This window comes from Vidua macroura, chromosome 12, assembly GCF_024509145.1.
Source record: "Vidua macroura isolate BioBank_ID:100142 chromosome 12, ASM2450914v1, whole genome shotgun sequence".
In the NCBI taxonomy this organism is placed as follows: Eukaryota; Metazoa; Chordata; class Aves; order Passeriformes; family Viduidae; genus Vidua; species Vidua macroura.
Genome location: NC_071582.1, coordinates 12,991,672 through 13,019,038, shown reverse-complemented (window position 1 = coordinate 13,019,038; position 27,367 = coordinate 12,991,672). Strand labels below are relative to the sequence as shown.

The 27,367-nt window shown below is 37.9% G+C and overlaps 1 protein-coding gene across 1 annotated transcript in view; it reads right to left on the bottom strand.

Moving 5' to 3' along the window:
• Positions 1-27,367, bottom strand: part of ADAMTSL3 (ADAMTS like 3) — a 171,311-nt gene that overhangs the window by 132,960 nt on the left and 10,984 nt on the right. Inside the window, exon 3 of the mRNA XM_053987886.1 lies at positions 9,119-9,238. Coding sequence (XP_053843861.1) covers positions 9,119-9,238 — 120 coding nt within the window. The remainder of the gene's footprint in view (positions 1-9,118; positions 9,239-27,367) is intronic.

Sequence of the window (27,367 nt, the reverse complement as noted above, 5' to 3'; positions counted from 1 at the left end):
AGTCCAGATTGTTTCCAGTTCTCAGAGGTCTGACTGCCTTTCCTTCCAGACCAGGAATCAGCATAACAATTGCCTGTCTATAGGAAAGTGGGGGGAAAAACACAAAGAATAAAAGGGAATGTTTGATTTGCCAATCATTCCACAAATCATGGGACATACAATTTGTGTTACAAATACATTACAGTACTCAAGGCTCATGCTCAATACTGCATTACTCTTTGCCAAAGACCATGCTAAACACTCAACCAAGCACTGACAACCTTCAACTATTGCCTCAAACCCCATGCAAGCATTTATTTCTGCAGTTTCAGACATGCAAAAAAACTCCATTGACATTCACAGGACATCCTGCATGCTGGAAGTAGCCCCCAAAGTCTCAGTGTTTTCTTGGAGGAAATCATTTAAAGGGATTAGTAAATAGCAATAGCTTATGGTCCAAACAATAAAGCAAGCAACTGCTTTATATGAAACAGAAGAAGAATGAAGAAAAAAATAAGAGCTTCCATAACATGAAAAAATGAGTAACAAAGTCCATATACTTCTTTAAATACAAACTCTCCCAGTTCTGTTTCTGAAAGTCATGGACATGCTCTGTACCCCTCAGCCTCCAAGCCAAGGCTCAGCAAAAGTGCTGGTGGGAAGTAACACCTACACCTGACACACACAGCACCAGGGTGTTGCACATTAGGAGAATTAAAATGCCTTGGATCCTGCAGTACTGCAACACATTCTAAGCTCTGAAAATGAGAACTACAGTTGTCAGGGGTGATCCTCTCAATGAACCTGCATTTACCATTTTTCCTGTAATTGCCAAATTTGATAATTAATGTAGGTCATTTTCTTCTGTGTAAGAAAATAGCATTTGAAGTCTAATAGTTAGTGGAAATAAGATAGGTTTAACTGGCAATGCTGACAGTTATTTTGAAACAAATAACTGTTAGAATTGGTAAAGAGATTGTTCTTTGGTTGTCCCAAGCCTGGTTCATTATGCAAATGTTAATTAAATCAAGAAGCATTTTAACTATTTCTAGAAACACAATCTAAAGATGCAGATTTTTAAAAGAAGATTTTTCACTTCATCTTCTACAGTAGAGACATACAAATTAGAGGAAATTTAGGTTCAAGTACATCTCTCCTAAAAGGGTCATTGTCACATTCAGTCTCTCCTATAAATAATTTTCCCATGCTGGACAGGCCTGAAAGGATGACTGTTAAGGACATGAGGGATATCATCCACGTCCTCAATCATATAAATCCTGTTTCAATTACCCACTGCCTTGCAAAACAATGTAATTTTATCAGAAACACCTTAACATGGGATCAATCATTTTATCAAGCAAGCATTTTCCTAATCATTATTCTAGGGGCAGCATAAACTGAAATTTCTTTCTATTTTTTACTAAGGCTTTCCATGTTAAAAGGAAGAAGCTGCTATGAACTCTCACAGGGCTTTAAATGTTATCTGTGGCAGAAACAACACAGAAAGAAAATAAAATCCATATTGATCACATTCATCCTTCATGAACAATTAAGTAAAACAATTTTATCTTCTCATTTGTGCAAAATTTAACAGGAGCTTAAACAGCTCAAGAAGTTCAATAAATGTAGATTATCAAAAAAAATAAATACAATCTGCTCTTTCCTTGTTTAAGATCAGAGAAAAAAACATAGTTTCAAAACGTTTGTGCTGTATAAGCAAAGTGATTAATGCACCATCAGGCTTTATCAGCCTAAAACATCCTCTCATCCATGTATATCTGAAGAATGACTTTCCAGTTCCAAGGACTGCATTTCCCACAGTACTTGAAATATATCTTTTTGATTTAGAAGCACTTCTCTACTGTATCTCAATGAACTCTTATTGATAGATGGCAGCAGCACTAAGTCAGGGCTGTGTAAGCATGGGATTATTTCTGTTACCTCCAGACCTTTCAGTCTTAATTTAGAAGGCTGAACCTAAGCCTTTATCAATGTCAAAATTCTTGGATAAGAACATGTACCAAGTTCTGGAGGTTCACTAGGGGCACAAGGAGGTCAGTGGGAAATTCACATTACATTGTATCAATCTCTCATGATTTAATCATTGGGCTCCTCTAAAGAATGTCAAATGAGCACCTATCTGTATAATGTTAATTCATCAGGTGTCCTGTTAACTAATCCAGTATAGAAGAATTAAGTTAAAGACTTTAGAGTAGAATATTTGCCTAAATACACATCCTTCTGTCTGCTTCTTGGAGAATGAAAGGTTAAAAAAATAAATTAAGAAAAAGAATACTTTTAATCTATTGCTAGAAACCGAAAAACATACTTGGGAAAACTTAGAATTGTAAACAAAGCAAGGTACTTAGTATTAAAGTGGGTTTTTCTATGTAGCTCAACCTCAAACTGAATAAACATCAATTTGTGGCCCCAAAAGTATGTCTAAGAAAAAAGGAAGAAAATCAGTAGCCCCTGCATAGCCTTTTATCATCCACCGGAGCAGCCTCAGAATCTGTCCAGCACCCAGGGGAGCAAGAATAAGAGAAACAACTAAAAGTTTTGGTTCAGTCTCCTTTCTTCCTTTAGAAACCATTCTGGGGGATGACCTTGCAAATGAGGGGTCACTTCTGCTACCTGGGAATGCTCTGCCAGCTCCTGAGGTCACTATCATCACAGCCACAGGAGGACTACAGACCCAGGCCAGTGAGTTTCACCACAGAATTTGGTGGAATAGGATTACAGCCTCTTGGAATGTATTTGATCCAAATTGAAATGATATAAAATGTGTTTTCAGCAGAAACTGTGCTATTACAGATTCCCTGTGAAGGCTGTTATACTGCACAAGGTGAAGACCTGCTGGCTTCTGTAAGGATGATTTACACACAGAGACCCTTGGCAGGGCTGGGACTGAGGCTGTAATAGAAAACAAGGAAGTCTGTAATTCTTAGTGCACAAAGAAACATGGACTGCAAACAGCAGTTCCACTATTTTCTCTGAACAACAAAACCCTGAACTAAAAATGGTAGTTGGTGCTTTTAAGAAGTGCCAGTTCCCCTTCAGTTTGCCAATATACAAAAGTATTTAAAAACACTTTTCCATTCACTAAGCAACCTATCACACACAAGTAATTATATAATTACTTGTGCATATGCTGCTCACACACTTCCAGCCAGCAATTAGCCTAAACAAAAGTATTGTTTGAATAGGATCATGCCTGACTTATGCAGTACCAGTCTCTAAGAGTAGTTTTGCCTGAAATTGTAAGTGGTTTTCATTTTCTCTTAATCCTTGCCTCTTTTCCACTCCAAATCAGAAACACATTTCACTTGATTATGGAGCTAACTTCCTTACCCAAAAAAAACCCAACCAAAAAACATATTCTTAAAAATAAAGACCAAAATTAGGCCTGTGAAAAAAAAAAAAATAAAGGTATCTATAAAAAATGGAGTAGAATTAAAAGTATTAGGGAACACCTAATATCACCTTCAGTTAAATTTTCAGAGAAACACCAAATGATGCCTTTTATCTTCACACAGCCTTACAAACACATGGCTGTAAACTCCTTAAATATGAATTTAAAACTTGTTATGGACATCTGTAGGGTCAGTATGGAGTACCACAAACCTGACCTAGTAATTTGTTACTTACACAAGATGTCCTAGCTAAGAGAATGGAAAGACTCGCAGGACTCAAGGCAGTGAAATCAGTGTTATTAATTCTAATATCAGCAGACTGGCTGAGTGAGGACTGCAAGGCCAGTCCTCTACATAGCAGCAAAGGAGTATTTCTGACACAGTGCTGAAATTCCCACAGCCACGTACTAGTGGTTGCAATTCTGGTGCTTGGATAAAATTAAGTTTATCGGTTCATTCTCCAAATACACAAATGAAACCACCAAGTGTTCCATAGTGGAATGTTTTCATTATAGAAGAATTCCTGAAATAGTTGGTGGCCACTTGAAAACAGTTTGTTTATTCAAAAAAAGAATCTCTAAATGAAGAGCTAGACATTGAGATTCAATATGTTAAGTCTTTTTAATAGTTCTGAATGCTTTTTTAGGATATCAACAAAAATAGCTTGTCAGAGAAAAACACAGGTTTCAGGCTCCTTCTCAAATCCAGAGTACTGAAACTTTATGTGCATGGGTAGTAAGTGAGCCACTAACTACAAATCTTCCTCCTTTCCCGGGATTAGAGTTTGTCTTCACTGATGTGTTAATTTGCAGTAATGTCCCTTATGTGACTCATCTCCAAGCCTGAAAATTCGTGGCTCCATTTCTGTGGTGATTTAGATGCAAACTACCCGGCAAAGGAATAAAAAGGCTCAGCCTGGGAGCAGCACCCAGCAAGCTGCTAATACTCAAAGCCAGGCTGTGGCTCGGGTATCGTTCCAGGGGCAGGGCAGGGAGGATGGCAATCAGCAGCAGGTGGAATGGAGAAAGATTTAGGAAATTGTGGAAAAACGGCTGTCAGCCCAGTGGGACCCATAAGACAACTTCTGTCCACACAAGAGTTTCCTTGGTGTTATATGAAAAACTTAACAGAACACAAACAGGTGTTGCTGCTGGACTACAAATAAAAAGGTGGAGTAATAGGTTCCATCAGATCATTTCAATATTAATTTTTAAAGTAATTCAGATCCTGAGTTCCACTGTATTTTTTCAAATTAATACTTTAAATGTCATGCTCCTTTTCCCTGTGAAAAAGCAGAAGCCAAGACAGACTATTTCTATTTGTGGAAGACAAGGCTTGAATGAGAATATTTTCCCGATTTTGGCATTCACTTTATAACAAGGCACATTTCTAGCAAATCCAAAGACTAGTTATTAAATGAACTGTAGCAGCTGCAGCCTGGGTATTACAGCTTGCACATCTAGTTGAAAACAGACTGACCAGTTTCTACCTTACCTCACGTGGCTAAACACAAGCCTGACAGTGCAGATTTTCATTAATATTTGTTTAGAAACATTAGATTTCTCTGCCAAGATTGGACTACTTAGAGCCATATATCTCATTCCAGAATCAGGCTATCCTTATTGTGAGTTTAAACTGGTAAACATCATAAAATTCAGAAGAAGCAAGGTCAACTAGAAAGCTAACTGGTCAAGCAAACATTTTCTCTCTTTAAAGATAAACTTATTTTTTTCCTTCCCTTTTTTTACCCACACCCCCAAGAGAACTCTCAGCCAGCCAGCCAATCAAAGTGGAAATGTACTTCAAACACATTCAGCCCAACCAAGTTTTCACTGCTGTCCTTCTTGGTGGTCCGTCATATGGAAAGGTTTTAATACTTGGAAGCAATACCTTAAGTGTCAGAAAACAAGAACATTTTATTTCTGCAAGAAAGCTTTCCAGTACTACTAGTATTTTGGAAAAGAAAAAAATTCCTTGTAGTAGATTAAAAGGTGAAAAGCCAAAAGAAATCAGAAAGAATACTAGGAAACTATTCCTTATGGCAAGGTTCAACATGTATCTCAAGGTTGGAGAAAGGGCTATTGCATGTATATTCATTTCATAATTTAATTTATTTTCATACATTTATTCAGTTATTTAATTATTTTAATGAATGGTAAGGGGGGGCCTATTTTTTCTAATCTCAAATTTCTAACAGCAGTTGAAGTCTTTGGCTATGCATCAAAATCTATTTGGTACCAAGTTAGGTTTAAATTGCATTGACTCACTAAAATTTCAGAAATGAAGGATGCAATGCACTGATACAAGACATTGCGTGGTGAACAACAAAGAAGCCTTTACAAAATGTTGAAATTAAACATTTCTACATTTCTGTCCTTTGGGATCCCTCAGAAGTATTTGCATTGAATCACTGTTTTTCCCTGAAGATACAGCAATAAATGTGTCAAAACTAAAATGTTCCACTGTATGCAGATGTCACCCCAGTGAATCAGAGTGTCAGTATTTAATCAGATCTTTAAAGGTATTTTCCTCTAGAGTCATAGATGTGGTATAAAAGGTATTCACTGAATTTTGAAAATATCTAGCAAAAAATTTCATCTTCATGTAATTCTTAAATACACATAGAACAACAAAATATGCAAAGAGGTTAGTGCAGTCCTGTACAAAAATGAGAGCACAGTCCTGCCAGATTAAACCAGAACAAAATGTACTATCTTGCATGTACAACATGAATCCATGTGTAATTCTGCTGGGCTAGAGCAGAGTACAGTGTGTTCCTATTAATATTTACTCATCTTTCATTTCAAACTGTAAGCTTGTCATTTCAGATAGCAAATACTTTTGAATATTTAAGTAACAGCTAGTTCTATTTTACTGAGATTACTTACTAACAAAGGAATGAATGATTCTGATTAAACTGGCTCCCTGCTTGAAAAATATCACACACAACAGCCAAAGAAAACCCCTTTGAAACATTCCTGTGTTTGGAGGATGTAAGGAAACTAATCTTGGATCATGACGATGATGATGCTGCTATATAAAAATATTATCCATCTCTCGCTGGAAATTTTACTGGCCTGGAGAAAAGGAAGACTACAAGGGGGGAAAGGGCACACTTGGGAAGATAGGGATAGATGGTTTTCCTGCAAGTGTCTCAAGACTGGTTAGCCAAAAGAACAGAGGTTGTGAGCCACCCTCTTCTCCACCTCCATACCACAGTCTCAGGAACCTCTCTCCCCTTTTATCTGTTCTGTTCCCTTCCATGGACACAAGAGGAGGGATCACCTCCACAGCAGACCAGATCAGACTGATCTTGTGTTTTACTAGAGTCAAGTGCACAAGGTTACTTCAATTTTCCAATTTTCAGGTGTAACTTGGGATGCACCAGGACTCTGCAGGGATGCCCAGAGGACAATTCTGCACATCAGGGAAAAGGAGGGAATGTATTTCTCAAAGGCCAGCAGCTCTTCACAGTAGGACAAGACAGAAAATGAATTGCTAAAACTAAATTAAGGAATTAAGGTGTGTGAGAAGATGCTGCTGTATTCTTTATTTATGTGGTAACCTTCCAGTACCGATTCCATTTCTGTGTTGGATGGGTTAAAATGGGCTTTCAATGTATATATATTTCTCTCTTTTTATTCACCTGTGTATTCTTATCACATTTATCATGTATCAAACATATCCATCCCAGCTTATAAAAATTCAAGAGATTACCCAATGAAGACTTCCATCCATTCATACCAGTAAATGTCATAAGAGTTGAATGGAGCACAGAAAACAAAGATCGAATTTTCTTACCCAGTTTGACCATGATACAATTGAGTTTTATATTAACGTTGCAGCAAAAGTATAATTATAACTGTGTATTATTACAAACGTATGATTAATTTCCCAGAAAATCGTGGAAAATTCAGCAAAGAAATTCTTGTTTACTTGCAGGAAGGTAAAGCTGGAGATGCAGATCAGTTCACACCTGCATTCAATGTATTTATAATTTTTAATAAATAATGCTTAGGGACTGAACTTTCTTTCAAAAGAAACTACTGCTAATACAGTTGCTTTTACTTTTAACATTTTGATGTTTCAGCACCACTTTCAGTTCCAGGAATTCAAACTAAATTTCATACTACTAAGTGTCTGGGAAGAGCAGGCTTCAAAACTAAATCACATTTATGAAAGAACAGAAGCTGGCCATATCCTAGATCCAATTCAGATCTCAATGGAATTAATGGAAAACTTTCCAGCAAAAGGAATTCTTTCCATCAAATAGAATTGGGCTTTGAACTGGCTTCTGTATAGAGCTATGCTGGTATTTGAGGCTTTTTCAAGGGATTCATTTTGTTTGTTTTTTAATCAGCTATATTATTCACATAGTCCAAACAGTCTAGTCAAAGACTCAGACTAAGCCTCTGTTATATTTGATTTATCATCTTCTTGAAAACGTGCTCCATTAAATGGAAACTGTTCTGATCAAAGTGCATAACCTTTATAGTGTTTTCAACTACTGTCATTAAATGCAGCCTGAGTTGCAGCTGCATTTTACTGTCCTATAAGTTATTGCTTTCCCAGGTGTTTAGTCCAAGGAAGGTCTTATCCAAGAACCTTCTCTGTTGATAATCAAGACCCTCTAGGGAAGCAAAAGTATGAATTATTGTAAACATTTAAACTAAATTCAAATAGTTCACAGTGGCTCAGCATGCTTTCTATTGTAGCTTTTCTTCTTCCTTTTGTCTATCTAAAAACATTGTCAGTTTAAAGCTTAAATAAACTCACCTCGGTTTTCTCTTTTAGGATAGTGATGAGCAAACTGCTTTCTTCAAGTAGCTCCTGCAAGGAGCCCATCCTTCAAAATAAATCTGCCCATCACTGACAGAACCACACCTTGGGATGCAGGGGAAGTTTGGCTCTTCTCTCACTTCTGTAGGGAGTGTTTCCTAACAAAGTCCCTCCTCTTACATTAAGAAATGTACTGTAAGTGTCTATGAATGTAATTCAGACAGATTTGATGTGAAATTCAACTGACTCCTGGAACACATTTTGTTATGAGTAAATTTCCACAGCACGCCACACATTTCCTAGGTTTACTTCAGATCTTCTGCCAAGATTAACAGCATTTCTTTCATGTTGCTTTCTTTACATTTATATCTATATTCCATGTTTAAAATAATGTTTCTATGGGTCTGGAGAAGGCATTAAAAATTTTTAACTTAAAAAAAAAAACATTGTTTCTTTCTAAACACTGTTCCATCCATTATTCCCATTTGTTTATAATTTGCCCAACCTTCCCTTACAAAAACTTCATTAACTAATACAACATTCTGACTTTTTGCAAGCTGGAAAACGCAAAATCTGCCTAACACTGATTTTTCCATTAAATAAAACAAATTAGGTTAAGTCAAACAATTCACAGAAAGGGCAATCACTTCTAATTCTACACCTTTTGCAGATGTAACTATAAACATCTATTAACACATCACTAAAATATTGCTGCTTTTGTCTCCATTACATCCTATTAATATTTTCCAAAAGTGGTTTCACTTATTACTTATACAACTAAGTGCCTTAATTTGGATTTTGTGCAGCGTGTCATCATCCAACTTGCTATAAATTTGATGTGCTTTCAAAAGATAAGACATGCTCTCTGAACCTGTTTCACAGTAATCTTTATGTCAGAGTTACATGAATCAATTAATCTCTGCCATTTTCACACATGGGACACTGACCTGGTCATCATAACGGTAAGTGAGGAACTGCTCCCCCGTGGTATCCTCAAGAAAACTCCCCTGTGGAGAAAGTGCAAACTCAGGCAAGAAGTATGCACCATGGGACTGCTCTGCTCTTGTCTGTAAGAAATTCAGAAAGGTCACGTTACACCTACTACAAACACAGGTAATTTTTTTTAAACTATGCATATAATTACAAAATCTAGACATGAACTTCTGGAGGGGAAAAAAAAAGTGTTGTGTTTTAAGGCATTTCTGGGTGGATATTTTGCTGTGATGGAGACATGCTAAATACCTAAAGAGGTTCAAACCAAAACAAGATGCCTCAGTTGCAGAATAACCTACTAAACCACAGGAAACCATCTCTGCCTTATTAAACATCACTGCTCAAAGACATTCAAAAAGCAATGTTACATTTTCTTTTTCCTCATGCACTTCACTAGAGAAGTAGCTGCTGCAGGTAATAGGCTTTTGGTTGAATGCAACATATTTGTTTTTACAGGAAGAAACAAAGACAGAATCATAGATTAACTCAGCTTAGAAAATATCTTGAGGGGTCATCTAGTCCAAAAGGAAGCCATGCCACTACAAATTACTTTCCTATCTTGCAGGAAGATATTACTGCAAAGAAGAAATAGGGAGTGGCAATGACTGGAGCTGGCACAGGCAGTGCTCCATATTAGTTCAGGATGCTATCCACAACTGGAGCATTTGAGAACACACTGGGAAAGAAAAGGGCTCATTTCAAGCTACAGAGGAGCTAATTTTGTCAGAATCATAGCTGGTATCTCCAGCTCAGCTGTCTAACACCTGGGCCCTGATTAGAGAAACAGCTTTTGCTTAGAGGATCTGTGCCTGGTCAGCCATCACAACACACCTGAGGAGTGCTCAACACACCCAGCCCTGAGCCAACAGCATCTCCCTGCACTGGAGGGCTCAGGCAAGCCAGATATACAATATACTCTTCTGCCCTTATTCCTCCTGCATTTAACACTGCCCTGAGAAGCCAACTGGTTTGCATACTAGAGAAAATAAGCAATCAGCTTTTGAACGGAGAATATTGAGTCCAGCTGTGTAGTGAGGACAGGGCAAGAAGATGAACATTCCCTTCCAAAAGGTTGAAACCTTTCAGGGAAGAAAAAAAGGCCTGAAATATGCAAGTTACTGCTGGCCATTTACCAATGAATAAACTTAATAAATAGGGGTGTAATTAAACTGTATATTTTGACATTTACACAGCAATTTCACATGAAAGCTGGCAGTTGCCATCATCCAGTTTCTAGACTCTTGGCTAGAACTGTACCAAACAGAGGTGCCAGCTAACTAGAGATTTCTAAAGCAATCAACATAATTTAAAGCAGTTTGTGATGGAAAAGGAAGGTAAGACCTACTGCACTTTCTCTCTTGCAGTAAGTTCACCTTCTGAAGCTCACAATTTATCTCATTAAAAGTAGATGGCATGTCATTTTTGGGATGGTCTGGAGAAGCTTACAGAGCTTTTGCTTACTCTGTTGAGAGCTGTCAGCATCTCAGACTGCAAACCCCATCAGTCATGACAGCATCAGATTAACATACTTGGTTTAAATCAAGCAGTCTTCATATAAACTAGAAATAGCTTGCAAAGGACATGTCTAGACTAGGGTAAAGGTCATATTTCAGCATGCAAGACTGAACACGATTGTAAAGAGGATTTTTTTCATCAGGATTTTTCATCATACATAAGAGTAGTTCACATTCACACCATATTATCATTACATTTCTATAAAGCTTATCGCAGCAGAGATCTCCCTTCTACACTTTAGCCAACTGACCTTATTTATGCATAATTAAGTAATAAAATATGGAGAACAAATCTACACTTGGTAACAACAGCTTCCCCATAAGGCCACCAAAAGAGGGCTGCAGTGCTGCTTCCTGCTGAATCCGAGCTGGCTGCAGCTGATGCAAGCCTTGACATGTGAAGCACAACCCAGACATGAAAGAGGCTGACATAATCTGGCATCTTTCCCCACTGGTTTCACTGGGCTATCCATAGATCCTATGTGAGGGAATATGGCAGTGATGTAATCCTATGATTTCAGCACAGGGCTAATGGATAAGAGATATGCATTCTAAATCTCAAGTGGCCTAGGTTAAAGCACTTATCATTTCTACCTCAGTTTTGCCAGGTGTAAAACAATTACAACACCTACTGACCTATCTTAATGGTATGTTGTTAAGTTTAGTTTATATATGTAGAATACTTTGGAAAATAGTTCTGTTAAGTGCTAGTGATTTATAACAATATTTTTGGAAGATTTGCCTAATTTACAGGCAGAAGAGACTCAAAATTACCCCACCATACTTCTTAGCTAATTGTATATATCACACTGTTGCCTAATCTCTCATAAACAAACTTGTCAGTAGGATACATAGCAATAAACTTGTTTGCATTATTCATCTTTGTAATTTAAACATTTAAAATGTAAAGTCTTTGGACATTAATCAGTGTTATGCTTTGAATATAAAACATGCCAATATTTGAAGCTGAAATAGCAATTTGATAAACATAACAAGAAAAACACACATTCCATTTTCTTGTGAAAAGCTAATGAGCAGCTAGGCACTTGAGGAGCAGAGGAATGCTCACTAGATTCAGGCAAGCAAAATCTGGCTTCCAAGCACAGAAAAATTCAGTGTAAAACATGGATATTTTATAAGGTTACACAGGAGGTTACAATGGAAACTGATTGTCAGCTGCAGCAATAGGTACTGCTACCTGTCTGGTATAAGTCAAGTAAGAAAGAATACCACCAAGCAATTAATTAAAAACAAAAGAAAAAACCCACTAAGAACACACTATCAGCTGTCATGGCAAACTGATATTGAAACCAATGACTTACATCTGATAACCCAAACTGAGAAGTTAATTTTTAAAAAATCAAATATTCAAGTGTTTACAGAACTATTTTGTATCCACTCACCAAAGCAGCAGAAAAACATTTTTACCACCTAGATGCAGGCACCTCCAAATAAGCTGCATGTTCCCAATGCACTTTCATTCATATATTGTACTGAACACAAAATATAATGTTTCCACTTAGTCCATTTTATTCCCCACTGAGGAATCTACCAATGCTCCTTATGAGCCTTTTATATTTCTATGGGCACTTGGGCTTAAATATAATTCAAATTTCAATAGTCTGTGGGTTTATAGTATATTTGAGATCATCTCTGAATGACTTAGCTAATCTGATATAAATTCATGTTTTAAAGTAAAGACTATAAGTGCAAGTTTCAGAAAACAATTACATTTCATGCTAGTGTTTTAGGTCTGTTTAACGGCCAGTTTAATCTCAATAGATTTAAATTAAATGTGTCAAGTTACAGGTACACTTAAGATTTAAAGCAGGCATTTTAAACCACCTTTTAAGACAGTAGAAGGTGATAACATATCCAAAGCAGATATAATACCAATCACTACATAAAATTCATTGACATTAATATATCATGTAGCAAGGAAGTATATATTACCTACTGACAAAAAAAACAAATATAGAAATCGGAAACAGATCAGTGTTTGAAAATCTTTCTAGTTGATTAGGACATGCAACTTATTAGTCAGAAACTGAAAAAATAAGGTCTTCCATGCTACATCTTTCTAGCTATGTGATGGAGGAGAACTATCCTGATCAGCAGAAGTGGGAAGTATGAAAGGCACTGGGTTTATTCAAGCCTTATGCTGGAGCACAGCTTTGATGTCAGGCTGTGATTGCTTCCTCACTCACCACTCCCCACCTGAGTGCTGAAAGACCAAATTACTCTTCCACTTTCAATTGCACAAGACACAAAGAATTGCCTGTAGCCAAGCTCTGCTTTTTAAATCTCTTTCCACCAAAAGCTGCACGTTGTTTCTGCCACTTCCCAGTTTCATTGCTCTGTAGAACACTGACTAGAAGCTGCTGGAGTTGAGGCTTTAAGGATTTGATTTTATTTTATTGTTGAGAGTCAGAGGAATGGTCACTGAGTGCTTCACAGCCAATGCTGCCATTAGCAAGCAACAAGGCTGGGAAGGACTGAGCTCCCACACAGAGCTGAGCCTCTCCCAGACACTGAGCACAGGAGGGGCTGCTGGGGCACAACTTCTGGTTCATTTGACCCAAAATGAATCCCACATTCTGAAACCACCACACAATGCAATGGGCTACAGTTCTTGGAGATCATTTGCTACTAAGGCCAAGACAAAGCTCAACCAAACCTCATAATAGCATGCTACTATTCTACTTAATCACAGCCACCAGGAGACTTGAAAGAAATTGTTCCATATTTACATGTATACAGCAGCAGTTTTAGAAAGAAAACTTTCTATTAAATCTGAGCTGTGAAGGTCAAGAAAATGAGAAAACAGAGGTGTAATGTCTCAAAGAAATCACTTGAACATAATTAGAAATAAAACATTAGTATTTCAGGTACAGAGGAATTTTTAATTTTAGAGTTTCTTGGCACCAAGAACCATAGACAGAGAAAAGTAAGAACTCTTCCTCGTATGTACACTTAATACATATAAACATTACCTAGACTTAAATAAATCAGTCATTCCCTAATTAAGCCTGTGCCCTTGCTAAAATTGGGAGCATAATGAGAATAAACTGAAGTAATGCAGAGGAAAGCTTCAAAATTTTCTATTTCAAATGCTGAAAATTACAATAACATGTTCTTCCTGAAACTGCTTCAATATCTTTTAAAAAGAAACACAGACAAAAGATAAAAGGTCCAATCAACAAAAGCTTTACAGTTATGCACAAGTGCACTACCCTGCCCAAAGTAAATTCTGTAAAGAAAAGAGAAATACAGTGAAGGCAGTTTGCTTTCCATAGTTTTGTGGCTCTTTTATTGGTTCTTGTTGGAAGTGGAAAATGGGCAGCATTCATTTCCAAAAATCATTGTTTTAGGGGAAAAAAAAAAAAAAAAGAGATGCGAAAAACAAAATGAGAAAAACTATCTGCATTCTTAATGACTTGTAAATACATGTTTGTCAGATTAATATGCACAGCAAGTCCAATCATATACCAAATTGTGTGTATTCCCATTTAATTCAAGTTAAATATGTGTCTCCTGAGCTGCTGCAGCATTTGATTTACGCCCCAGGGAAGTAATATACCAGCTAAGTAGCAGTTTAGTTTAATGGATTTTCAAGGACTCCAATACAAAAATGTTAGATAGAGCACAGCACTCCAGCTTCATCACAACATGACAAAGTGTATTTCCAGATAAACAATGTCACACTAACAGTTCAGAACTTCAGCTATCTTCAGAGCAAGAAGTCCTGATGAATAAATATCTAGTAAGAGTCAGATTGGCTTTTGTCATGGCCAAGATCTACAGAAACAGCTTCCTAATGCTAGACACTCTGAAACATTTAAAGACCCTGCAAGGGAACTGAGTTTCCACAGAAGCTGCCAGCAGCTCAGCATTTCTGCAGACCAGGCCAATTATTTAATTATTAATATTAAACTAAGAGGCCAGCATTTCAAATCAGAATTAAAGTATAAATGTCATTTCTCCTAGAAAAATGAAAGAGGACTTGGCTGAACTGAAGTCAAGCACTTCTTCACAGAAGAATCCTGAAAGAAAACTTGGCTGTCAGATTTCATCAGGGAAGTCATAACTGGGACAATGAGACAATCTGAAACACTGAGTCAAAAGCTCTGCTGGGGACTGAACTAGAGTGGGAGACTCAAGGATTGCTCTTCCATGTTGCATGCTCTGTATTAGTTAAAAGCAGACTTAAGACATGTCAGATTTAAGCCCAAATCTAATGATTTTTCCTCTCATCTCTCATTCTAGGCCTGCTTGAACATGAAGAAATAAAACAAGCTTGGGAAAATGTGCCTCTGAGATGAAGATATATACAAAGATAAGCAAAAGACAATTCTTAAATATTTTGGATAAGCCACCACTTTTCCAACACAGTAAAACACTGCCAGCAAGCAACTTAGAAACTTCAGGTATTATTTGAAGTGTCTATCACTGAAAACTGAATCTAAGCTGTAACTATAATCATATTCACAGCTGCAAGAAAGCAACTGCCTACATCATCCCTGCTGCTCAAACCATCCCGCGCCCATTCAAGGACTCGGAGCCGTTCCAGTGACTGGAATGTGCTTAAGATCACGTCACCAGAGCAAAAGGGCTCAGCCTAAACCTTTCTTCAGGCTCTCCATTTGTACAGCCTCAAGCCAACACTGAAACAGGAAGAACAATGGAGAGCATTTAGTTTTTTAATTAAGATCCCATCTTTCAGTCTTTTCAAAAGGACGTTTTTACCACCATTTTTCTTGATTAAATGTAAATACATTTTCTTTGGCATAGCTTGGACTGCAGGCTGAGATCAACACATTTTGAAATTTTTTTCTGCACCCTCTAAAATTTATACTAATGATTAAGCCTTTGGATATTTATCAACAATTACTTATGTTTTCTCTTCTTATTGTCTGGCTAAAAGATTAAACATTTCACTGAAAGGCTGCAGTAGTATTTAGCCAAAACTTCATTTACTTTCAAAACCCAGCTTAAATATCAACCTCATTTTATATTTCTAAAAGAAATATGAACCCTGAAATTTTCCTACATCTTCTAAACTCTGTGTTAGACAGACTCTGCCTTCTTTCCAAAGAATTGATCAGATGTGCCTAAAATTTGCTCTAAAAGGTACAGCACCAGCAGACTGAGGCTGCTCCCAGTGATATCAGTGGCAAAGTTCCCAGGGAGCCCCTCTCGGAACCAGGGCCCAAATCCAGCTGCAGCAGGACAGCATCCCTTGCAATATAGCACTGGTGGGTCTGTGAGCAGCACTGCTTGCTCAGTTCTCTCTAGTTTTGTATAAGTAAGAGCCAAGGGGGAATATTCAGCACGAGGATAACCCCAGAGCAGTTCACTTCCAATTATTGTCAGAAAGTTAGTGACTGTGGATCAGATCCTGCTTTCAAAATATACAATATGCAATTATTTCCCCAAGTCCTTAGTTTAGCCTTGGGGAATGGGGAAGGGGCACAGCTATGTTTAGATCTAATAGAAAAGCAATTTTATAGCATCTAGATCAAGCAATCTACAGAAGTGAATGAAGATTCTACCTGCATGTTCCCCAAAGCTTGTGCTTTGAGGGCATGGAAATGGTTGGGGGATGTTTTCAATCTTTTTTGTTTAAGATGGAATCCCCTTTATCAACTCTCCTCTGTGATGAAACAGTGAAAGGAAGGAATATGAGACAGAAAATACTATTTCACTTAAACCCCTTCTAAAAATCTTGCAAGACACACATAAGTGACTGAAGTCTAAAAAGATATTTTTTATCACCTCTTTCACCATATGTTCCATTATTCCAGAAAAAACCTTCTTTTTATTCCTTATTTAGTAACTTAATAATTGGTAAATTCTTGTCATAAAGAAAGTCCTTTCAGTATTATTGGAGCATATTCTCATGAAACTCTACCTTTTATTCACTGACAGTTTCTAAAGGTTCTCATGATCCCCACAGAAAAAATACATTACAAAAGTACTATGAGCATTCACAGCAAAGAAGGTGGGATAATCTGTAATATTATTTTAAAGTTTTGTGTTGGAGTTTAACCTGATAGGCAGCTAAACACCACACAGACACTCACCCCTCATAGCAGGATGGGGGGAAAGAATCAGGAAAAAGGTAAAATTCCTGGCCTGAGATAAAGAGTTTAACAGGACAAAAAAAGAAAATAAAACAATAATAATGATAAAAAAATGTACAAAACAAGGGGTGCCCAGTGCAACTGCTCTGTATTTGCTGACTGATGCCCAGCCAGTCCCTGAGCATCAGCCACCCACCCCGGTCAATTTTCCAGTTTTATTATTCAGTTTGCTCCCACCCAGCATGGGACATCCCAGTGGCCACTTGGACTCACCTGTCCTGGCTGTGCCCCCTCTCAATTTCTTGTGCAGCCTCCTGGCTGGCAGGACAGTGTAAGAAGATGGAAAGTCCTCAACTTAGTGAAAGCACTGCTCAGCAACAACCAAAACACCATTATTCTCATCCTAAAGCCATATTACAGCACTACACCAGCTACCAGGTGGAAAATTAACTCCCTGCAGCCAAATCCAGGTCATTTTGTTAGTGTCCTTTATCATGAACACCATGTGGGAAGGATTTTTTTGTTTTTCAACTGACAAGCTGCTGACAACTGCACTCCTTTGCAGGAATCTGACAGCCCTGCTTGTCTGTGATCCCTGTTACAGGTCCAGTTACAAACTGGAGGAGACTGGGAGCATCATCTTTGAGGAACTGCAGATTTCTTTACAAAAGGCAAGGAATAAGAATAGTTTAAGGCTATGCAGGATTGCTGTCAGAAGCAGCTGGATTATAAAGTTCAGCAAATCAACACATGCACTGAATGAAGATTCACACTGCTTAAGGAATAAAGGAAAGAACAAATCAAAATAAGAAAGGATACAGGGCCATTCCTTAATGGGTGGAAGAAGCCTCCACCATGAAGGGCCAAGACACTCTAGTAGCTTTGGCAGGCCAAGCATTAACATAGACCTCAGAATTACTCAATAGCACCACAAAATATTGATGAATAGAGGCCTCACAACAAGAACAAGAAGCTGTAGGAGCCTACTCTTTTCCTAGTGAGATAAACAGCACCTGATTGGCTTGCAAGACCAACATCAGCCTTTTCTAATAAATTATTTCCTCCTCATTGCCTTTCCCAGTATCCAGACTGGATGACTAGTCTAATAATGCTCAAGAAAGGTTACAAGAAAGGTGTGAATGCTCCCAGGTAACCAAAAGTTGCAGTTAAACAAAAATCCTCCTAAAAACTAACATAAGGCAAAAATTCTGGGCAGGTAAAACATTATGGCACCATTTTGTTAATAATTCTGCACAGCACTTGTAAAATGCCTCTGTTTTCACCTGGCCACAGTGACATGCCCACACTGGTGTGACAGCAGGATTCAGGATTTAAGCAAAAATACCTTCCACTACATATGACCAACTTTCCTTCATGCAGGTCTCAACATCCCAAGGAAGGCAATACAGGTGGTAGCAATTTGTATATTTATATGCGAGCAAAATGGGACCTAGGACAACTGTGGGCACAGCAAAAGATTGTTAGCACCATCAGATAAACATGATAAGGGTGAGGGAATGCAAGACTGCACACAATACTTAGCTCCCACAGAGGATATTATGCAGAACTAAAAAATAAACTTAGTTCTTATATATCCAGTATTATTGTACTATTCATCAAGACATACTGTGTGATTCAAACCTGTCAATATCCTCATTTACAATGGCTGCTCTCAGGAGAGTCTGGACTTCTGACTCAGATTTTCCCAATTCCTTTTAATTTAAATTATAACCTTAATATTATTAATGTTATGTTATGTTAGTATGATTATTTATATTTAATTTCCTTTTGAGTTTTTTCTTTAATAGTGATATAATTTGAACTGACACAGTAACACTCTTTTCATATACTTCAGTTGAAATTGTGCCTAAGGGCAGTGAAATTCTCATCCATAAGCTGTGTGAAGAAAAAAGCTCTGGCACTCAGAAGCCAAACACCTGCTAGAACTAGTGGCGGATCCAGATTTTTAAGAGAATTCCTGTTGCATAATGAAAACACAAAGAAGGGAAATGTGTGGGGTGATGGAATGGTATTAAAACCACGGCACTTGGGGGAAAAAAAAGAATCCTAAACCTCTATACACTTCAGAGCTAAATGCTGAAGATTTTGGCATTAAATTTGTTGTTCATGGGTGCAATTAAAACCAGAGACTTTTGTCGTGTGAGGAAACCTAAACAGTGACTCTCTCATATATTGCAGGGCACTGCCTTTCACTGCTCATGACAGAGAGCTTTCTCCCCACCCTCATTCTCTGTACATCTGCTTCAGGTGGCAAGGACAAATTGGCAAGTATTCAGCCCCCAGAAAAGGCTGCCCTAGCACTAGTAATTTTTCTTCATTGCATACTGTTTCTACTCTGTTATCATTAGCAACAGTGTGGTGTTTATCATGAACTAAACAGGTAGATGGAATTGCTCTGCTACTGTAAATGAGTACAAATTCTCATAATAGAAATTGACCTGGAAACAGGCAAACTCTCAGCCACCAAGAACTGGAATAATTTCTCAGCAGGAAAATACATCTTTTGCACAACTCTAAGATCAAACAGCCCAAAAATCAAGTAGGAGAAGCCAAAGAGCATGCAACTAAGCAACCTGGACATATCAGGAAGATAGAAAGCTTCTGATAATCAATATCTGCCATCAAAAAGCTTCTCAATGACTGAATAGTCCTGTGGGTGCCACAGGAGAGCTTGGGCTAACACTGCTCTTCATCCCCTTTCTCAGCAGAGCACCAGGAGCACCTGCTACAATCTTGTCAACATTTCTTTAAGGAGGGGCTGCAGAGGGGGTGTGTCCCAAAATTCCACTTACAAAGACAGACCACCCTGAATAAGAGTAAATTTTCAAAGTGGTTCTCCTCCCTGTTACCTCTAGCTGATGAATCCTCTCTCACCTGGAAGAAACCAGACTGCAGAGAAATGCCACAGCCAGATGTTCACTCCCAGGCTCACTTAGGATTTCCAACAGCTCAGCACACAAATGCATTTAACATATGGTGAGGAAAATGTGATTTTTCCACTGTTAGTTTTCCACGACTTCTGATAATTTTAGAGATATTAACCCAGTTCTTTGTCTACTCTTCTTTCTCCATTGCAATAAGTCCCTTTGCAGGGTTTATGGACTGAGCAGCCTTGCACATTGAGTTGGTCAGGCACATTTTCACAATAAGGAAGCAGTTAAATGGTCATGGTTCTGCTGTAGGAATGTTGGTTTAAGGCTATTAATAAGGCACATGAGGTGAATGCCTTTCAGCCAAGCGCCCTCCATGTGTGCACACCTGTTTCAGCACGATTTTAAAAAGAAATTCCCAAAAGAAACTGTTCATAGCACGCACTCTCTAAGTCTCAAATACATTTCTGCAAATACTCTAAAGGTTTTAAGCTTTTTGTGCTTTACTGGTGTCAGGAATTCTGATACACCAACCATGCTACTTCATAGTAAACCATTTTTCCCTGAGAAATTACTTTTGTCTTACCATCTGTCTGCCACTTTGACACTATTGACAGTGACTTCCAGCATCATCATTCCCACCTGATGTGCTACTGCTGAAATGGTTTCCCAGACTGAGGCCCACTCTTCAAACACTACAACTCACTCCTCCAAGCACTCTAATTTAGCTACATTTAAATCTCAGCTTAACTATTCCTTCAGTTCAGTGATGCCAGTCTTGATATTTATGATCCATCCATTTTTCAGCTTCCTCTCCCTTTTTGCCAGGGAGAAAGGGTGGTTGTTCAAGAATATTTCATCTTTCTCTCTTGCCAGTGAAAGCATCTCAAGCAGAGCAAAGTTTTAACTGTGTGTTGTACTGAGCCAGACACTATGCAGCATTAAAAATGAAATGCTAACTAGAAAAAGGTTCAATAACTGAACAAAAACCAAATAATGCAACTGTGTAAAAGGACATACCATTAATCTGAAGATTGTTCCCTTCCTGGTCACAACTCATTTACCAGCATTAACTGACAGCATTTCACGTGTATGCTCACTAATGAGCAACTACTTAGATTACTCTGCTTTAGCAGCAAACCCCAGAGCAATTAAAAGCTCACATGACAGGCACTGCAGGCATCTGTTCACTGACAACTGTTAAGACTAATGGTCATTAGTTTAATGACTCATTTTTATTCTTCTCTACAGTATGCACAGTAATGCTGGAGGACTGATACGGTGAAGGGGAAAGGGCTCTTACTGAGGTGAGAAAAGATAAACACAGGCCCTGCTGCTGGAAAGAATGAAATAAATCCTCTGAACAAACCCAAATTGCTGAAATGTTAAAAGACACAGCTGAGCAAGTCAGACATAAAATGAAAATAGAAACTGCTAATTCAGAACAGGGTGCCTGCTCTAATCAGGATAGTTTCAAAACTACAACTTTATCACCCATCTTCCATGTCCAGCAAAAAAATTTCGTTAAGCAATTTTAAAATGATCCAAGTGATTACAGAAAGGCATTCAATGAACAAATAAAGGATAAAAAATGGACAACACTCAGGAACATCTATAATTCAAAGGCAAGACATTGTCTAGTTTCAGAATTTAAAAATGTATGATGCCCTATTAAATGCTCAGCATTTTCTTTAAATATTTTAAGCACCAAGTATCTTCCTTGTGACTGATCTCATTATATAATAATTTTAGTCTTCTAATGGTCAATATTTCAAATGCAGCAAGTAGAAGTGAGTGAAACAGTTATCACAGAAGGAGCACGGACAGATGGGCCCTGTGATTGTATTCCTGCTCACCCATCTTGTATTCTCATCCGAGCAGCTGAGTGAATTCCCTCTCTCCGTGTGCACTGCTCTGGGAACTTGGCCCCCACGTCCACAACACGGATTTGCCAATACATACCACCTGCATTCTGAGGGAACGGAAGACCTTCCTGTGGAGGAATATCTTCCCATCCTGTGTGGGTGTACAGAAGCAGATGTGTATGTACAATGGATAGTTCCCAGGACAGATGAACTGAGACATGTCATAAGTCATGCACTGCTTTCCAATTACGATTGTCCTTCTACAGGAAATTTAACAGAATAATTTTACTCCGGAATATCACTCTGGAGTTTCTGATGGCATAGCAGATGGATAGTAGGATAAATGGTCATTTCCTTCTCTTTACCAGCAGTTTGAAGAAGCTAACTGAGGAAGTGATAACTTTTCAGCAGGTACCAAGTTACTGGCATTTCACTGAACCTACCAGCAGCTGAAACTTAGAGATCCACAACTGGATACAAAGCACAGACTGTAGTTAAGCTACTGAAAAATCCTCCTGATTGAACAGTAAAGGCTGTGGAGGGACTGACTCTTATTGTTGCTGCTGGTACAATCAAATCTCTTTACACATTTACCTTGCATGCAAAATGAGCAATCAGCTCTAAGTGCCATGGACATCCTTTAAAGGCCACTCATTCGGCCTCTCCTGCTCCAGCCAAATGGAAAACATCACCATTTTGCTCAGAAGTAGGATGACTACTAAGGAAAAACTTTTCAAAAGTAGCTTTTATATACTGAATTCTAAAAGAGTACACATAATCTTGGGTTTTCCCCTTGAACTTGTCTTTTGAAGAACTGTCATGTCTCTTGTAGGACATGGGATACTCTGCTCACTGCTTTTAAAGTCAGCAAGGGCCAGGGGAAATGTAGAGTCCCCAGTACATGCCTCATGTCTAAGCAGTGGCACAAGATCATCTACTCTTGTATCTAGCAGCTGCTCTTTCACCACTACCATTTGCACTTAAGGTTAGACAGAATTCTTGACAGAATAGTTTAATTTTAAAGATTTACAGAGGGGCACTATTCCTACAGAATATTTTTCAACTATTCCTGAGCACTTTTGGAAGGATCTGTGGCAATAACCTCCCCTGAATTTTCTTATCCACAGTCAGCTCTTAGTTTGCCAGTACAAGCTAATGTGAGCTCAGAGGCCAACCCTAACAGCTCAGTATCTAAAGCTTTAGCATGGTTCCAGATTCTCATATGTTTGTCTTTAGCATTCTAAGACTTTTCAAAATACAGACAGAATCCAAGAACAATGGACTGTGCAAGGGAGGGAAATAAATTCATCTGCCCTTTTATTTAACTGCAGAAGATTCCTTTTGCCCTATACATCTATAACTTCTCAGACTAAAGACAACCATGACACTAGAAACTACTGAAGCTGGAACCTTCACAATCTGGTGAACTTGCAGTGGTGTGAAATACTGTGATCTTATTGATTCAGTTGATCTATTCTTATCCTGCATAATTATACATTTCTTCACATTCTTTTCTTCACTGCTTTGCAAATTGAAAACAATGAGAGTCTCACTGTTAAGCCTTGCTGGAGTTATCTGTGGCAGTACTCCTATTTTCATTTGCATGTTTCACAGTCCTGGTTTCCTCTGCACCCTACACAGAGTAAAATGCAATTATAAGAAGCCTAAACAGCAACCATTTTAAATAACAAGATCCACATATAAATCTTAACCTGTGTATTTATCTGCAAGATTGGCTGTACTTGGAATTATCAGTTCAGAACATCTCTATTTCAGAGCCCAGTTCTTTTGGCCAAGATAGATGTTCTTTTATCGTGATTATAGTGAAAAAAGCCAACTTGCTGGCCTGACTCAGGCTGTAATTATTCTGTGTCTTTATACAACCTTTTTATAGTTCCTGGTGGAAAGGCTGAAGGAAATCCTACACATTGCAGAAGGTCTGAAATTTTTTGCCCTCTTGCAGAAAACCATTCAAAAGTGACTGAATGAGACTTATCCCTTCCCTATATGATTTTTCATTCTTCAGGTTAAGATAATGCTAGCAGTGATTTACGACATTTTGCATTGCTCCAGCTTTAATAACAAAGGTACAGACTGCAAATTATTCTATAAAAAATACAACCAATTTTTTTTAAAAACCTGATTACCTACTTATATAAAACCCTCAAAGAAGCAGCTACACACTTTAAAAGGAAGTGTGGGACAATAATTAAGCCTCCAGTTCAAAAGTTCTAGGCCAAGAAGATTTAATATGGTCTCTAAATCTCAAAATAGTCCAAAACTCTTCATTTCTGCCATTTACAAACATGGAGTCATTCCAAATTACCTAAAAGTCATAAGAATCCAAACTAATACCTATTCTAAATCAGTGTGTTCTGTACCACTACTTCCTGGGAGACTGGGGGCCAAAGACATGTAGGAAAGGGAGGGTCTCCCCCACAGTTCTTTACAAGGTATAGAAATTATACCTTAAAAAAATCTAGTAATGTAACAGGAAACCTTGTGCTTAAATCCTCATGTCTACTGTGAGTGGACAAATAGAAAATCAGGGCACCCCACTTAAATAAATAATCCACCTATTGCTACTAATTATATTTTTCTCTTCTCATGTAGATGAAAAACAGCCAATTTGTACTATTTTCAGAATAATAGTCAAGGAACAGAGGAAGTTATGTACAGCACATTTTAAACAAAGTCAAAATACAGAAATCAAATTCAACAGTTGAGGAAAGTTTTAAAAAAATTAAAGTTAATAGAATAAACCCTCCTTTGTAAATCTCTTCTTATAATTTCCTTCAGTTAAAGATAACAACATATTGGATTTAAGTCCATACATAACATATCAAATGCTTTTTTTTTTTTACAGAGGATCTATTCATAGCAGCTTGTATTTGCAACATATGCAGCAAATTATACTATTAAACACTTAATCCCAATAAAGTTTAAATTTCATCCCTAACAATAAAGCTTGTACAGTTCTTGCTCTACTTGAAATCAGATTCTAGAAATAAACAATAGAAGTCATAGGTAGGTATCATGACAATTAATAACTGAACACTTGAGATATATTTGAAATACAGCTGGTTGTGTGGAAATGTTCTGATGATATATTAAGACTAATCATTACATTTTTTACAGTTGGTAAATAAAAAATATTGAATAAACATTACCAAGATGTAGGAAAATACCAGCTAGGTGAGAACCTTGCAATTCAGCTTACATGCCTCTGAAAACCAGCAGCTCTTGTGTGCCCTTCAGAGCAGCCAGGACTGAGTCCACTGAGAGCCCTGTGCAGCTCCAGAGCCTGGGGGAACAGCTGACCCTCACCAGCCCTCATGAAAATCCAGAGGGAAAAATCCCTTCTGCAGCAGAGATCCTCTGGTCCTGACAGCCACAGAAACTGCACTGCTAGGGCAGCTCTCCAAAAAGAGCAGCAGACACAGGTGAGCTACACCAGCATTTGAAAAGCTGAACAGAACAAGTATCAGTGAAGAGAACTGGACAAATTTCAACACAAATACCTGCACAGAGTAAAGAGTTGCTGGAAGCAAGATCCATTAGAATCAAGAATGTCCCAAGAAATCCAAATTTTATTTCTTCTCAGGTGCTCCATACTTAATTCTGACCTATCTGGCGCTAATTACACAGCTCTGAACAGGATTTTTTTCCCCCTAAGCTACTTTATTAAAAGAGTTAATTCCAACACAAAATCATGCAAGCAGGCCTCTATTTTACAAAACCTATCATGCCACTGCAAGTGCCAGAGCAGGTATTCAGGCTAGCAAAATGCATCACTCTTCAACATGAAGCATCATTCCTCATTTTTCTCACCTCAATCTTATTCAGCTGTGCAAAAAGCTCTGATTGTGTCTAATTTCTCAACTAAAGATAACTCTGGGGTAAATCATTGTTTTATGCAGCAGCACTGTAACTTATATATAGGGAAGAGTCCATCAGGAACTTGCAGCTTTCTAACACTTAATTCAGACTAAAATTCAGCTGAAGACAATCTCAGTTTTCCTGAGACTTTGTTAGTGCAATCACACATGCTACACATGCACGTATGTCCATAGAACATACACATAGGAACAAAATTTAAAATTTCAGCAGAGAATTGAGACATTGCACACCTGAAGCAGAGAGTTGTATTTTTCTAGGGTTGTTAAATGCTCCTCATGAAAAAATTTGCTAACTTTTCTCTGCAGGCAAAGGAATAGACTTTTTGACAAGTACTCGGTGCTTTTGAATTCACCTAAAGATGCAGATGTAATTTCTCAGAATACAGATGTCTAACTCTTTCAAATCCATCTATCCCAGACACTGAAAAAAGAATTGGGTCCTTCATTACAAGAACAGGTTAATAAAACTGGACCTGTCTCCTATCAGCTGGGGAGTCCCATTACTGAATCCAGTAAATTGCTTTGGTAACATGGAATAAATCCATGAAGGTGTTCAGAGCAGCTTGATTTTGGGAAGAGCTGGGGAAGAACTAGCAGGTGCAAGGATGTTGCACTTAAAAAACTCTTTCTCAGGAGACTGGATAGAGTTGATGACATGGGAAACTTGGGTTGCCAATTTTCTACATAATATATAACTCTGGGAAAATTAATTGGATTATGAAGATCAAAGATAGAGGCCATCCCATTACTGAAAGATAATCTAATTGAATTTTGCCAATTTTGTCTGAATGATTACTCTCCAGATGAAGAGCTAGTGTCACTTTTTCATTGCTGCTAATCTTTTTTCTTCACTTCTCAGCTCACTTCTTTCACAGACCCATCTGGAACTAAGAAACCACATTTAGTGGAAACTTCCCCCAACCAAAGGGCTGGTTTTGGGCAGCCAGCTAAGCTTTCTCCACACTTAGTGGAGCTCTTCTTGAGACAAGATCATCCAAACTCAGGACCCTTACTCTCAGAGTAAGACATTCTTGAACAGAGTAAGACAATGTTGAGTGGTAACAGTGGAACCTGAAGGTTGGCTTTGACTATTCTGACCCAGACATGCACATCACTACTTAATATTTGCATTATTCATGCACAGAGGAATCTTACTCCATGAGTTAAATTTTATTCATAGCTCAAGTCTACATTCAAAATAAGACTGGGCTAATATGGAAGCAAAGACTTATAAAAATTGAAAACTCCCTTTGAAACACATGCTTTCCAGTAAATGCAGCTAGCAAAATGCAAAACACTGTCAACATTCCTACACCATGATGTCAATTTTCATCTGCACAGACAAAATGCTGCTACATGTAGAAATCAGCTCTGTCTTCCTCACTGGTGTTGTACCCGTGTCTCCCTCTTTTCACTCCCAGAACTGCACCATGCAGTGGAGACTGCAACCCCTTAAAAGGTTCAGAGACATCTTCTGGAGGTAATAATTGTGGCAAAGAGCCGCATTAATTTTTAAAAAATTAGTTTCCACATTCAGCTTCAGTTCTCCTGAAAAACAATGCACATGCTCTAAGGATCAATTTTGATGTTTGCCTCTACAGCAGTTCAGAGGAACTCCTGCCAACAGGGATGGAACCTGATAAAATGGTTTCAGTGACACAAAATAAAAAAAGTGACTTGTAAAAAAAAATGGAAGTCACTTCAACTCTTGCAAGGTTTATAAGCAACAGGAAAATTATCTTTATTATTTCTGGGATTTTTTTTTTTTTTCAGAGATACAAATACAGCCATTTTTTCCAAAAAAACAGCTGCAGGCACCACTTTTAAATGCCATCTGTCCTTAGCAGTTATATGATGAAGAAATGGACTGATTCACACCACTCTAGAGGAAATATGATAGCAAAGTAGTTAGCACTACTAAAATTCAGCCTCAGTTTGCTTCCTATGGGCA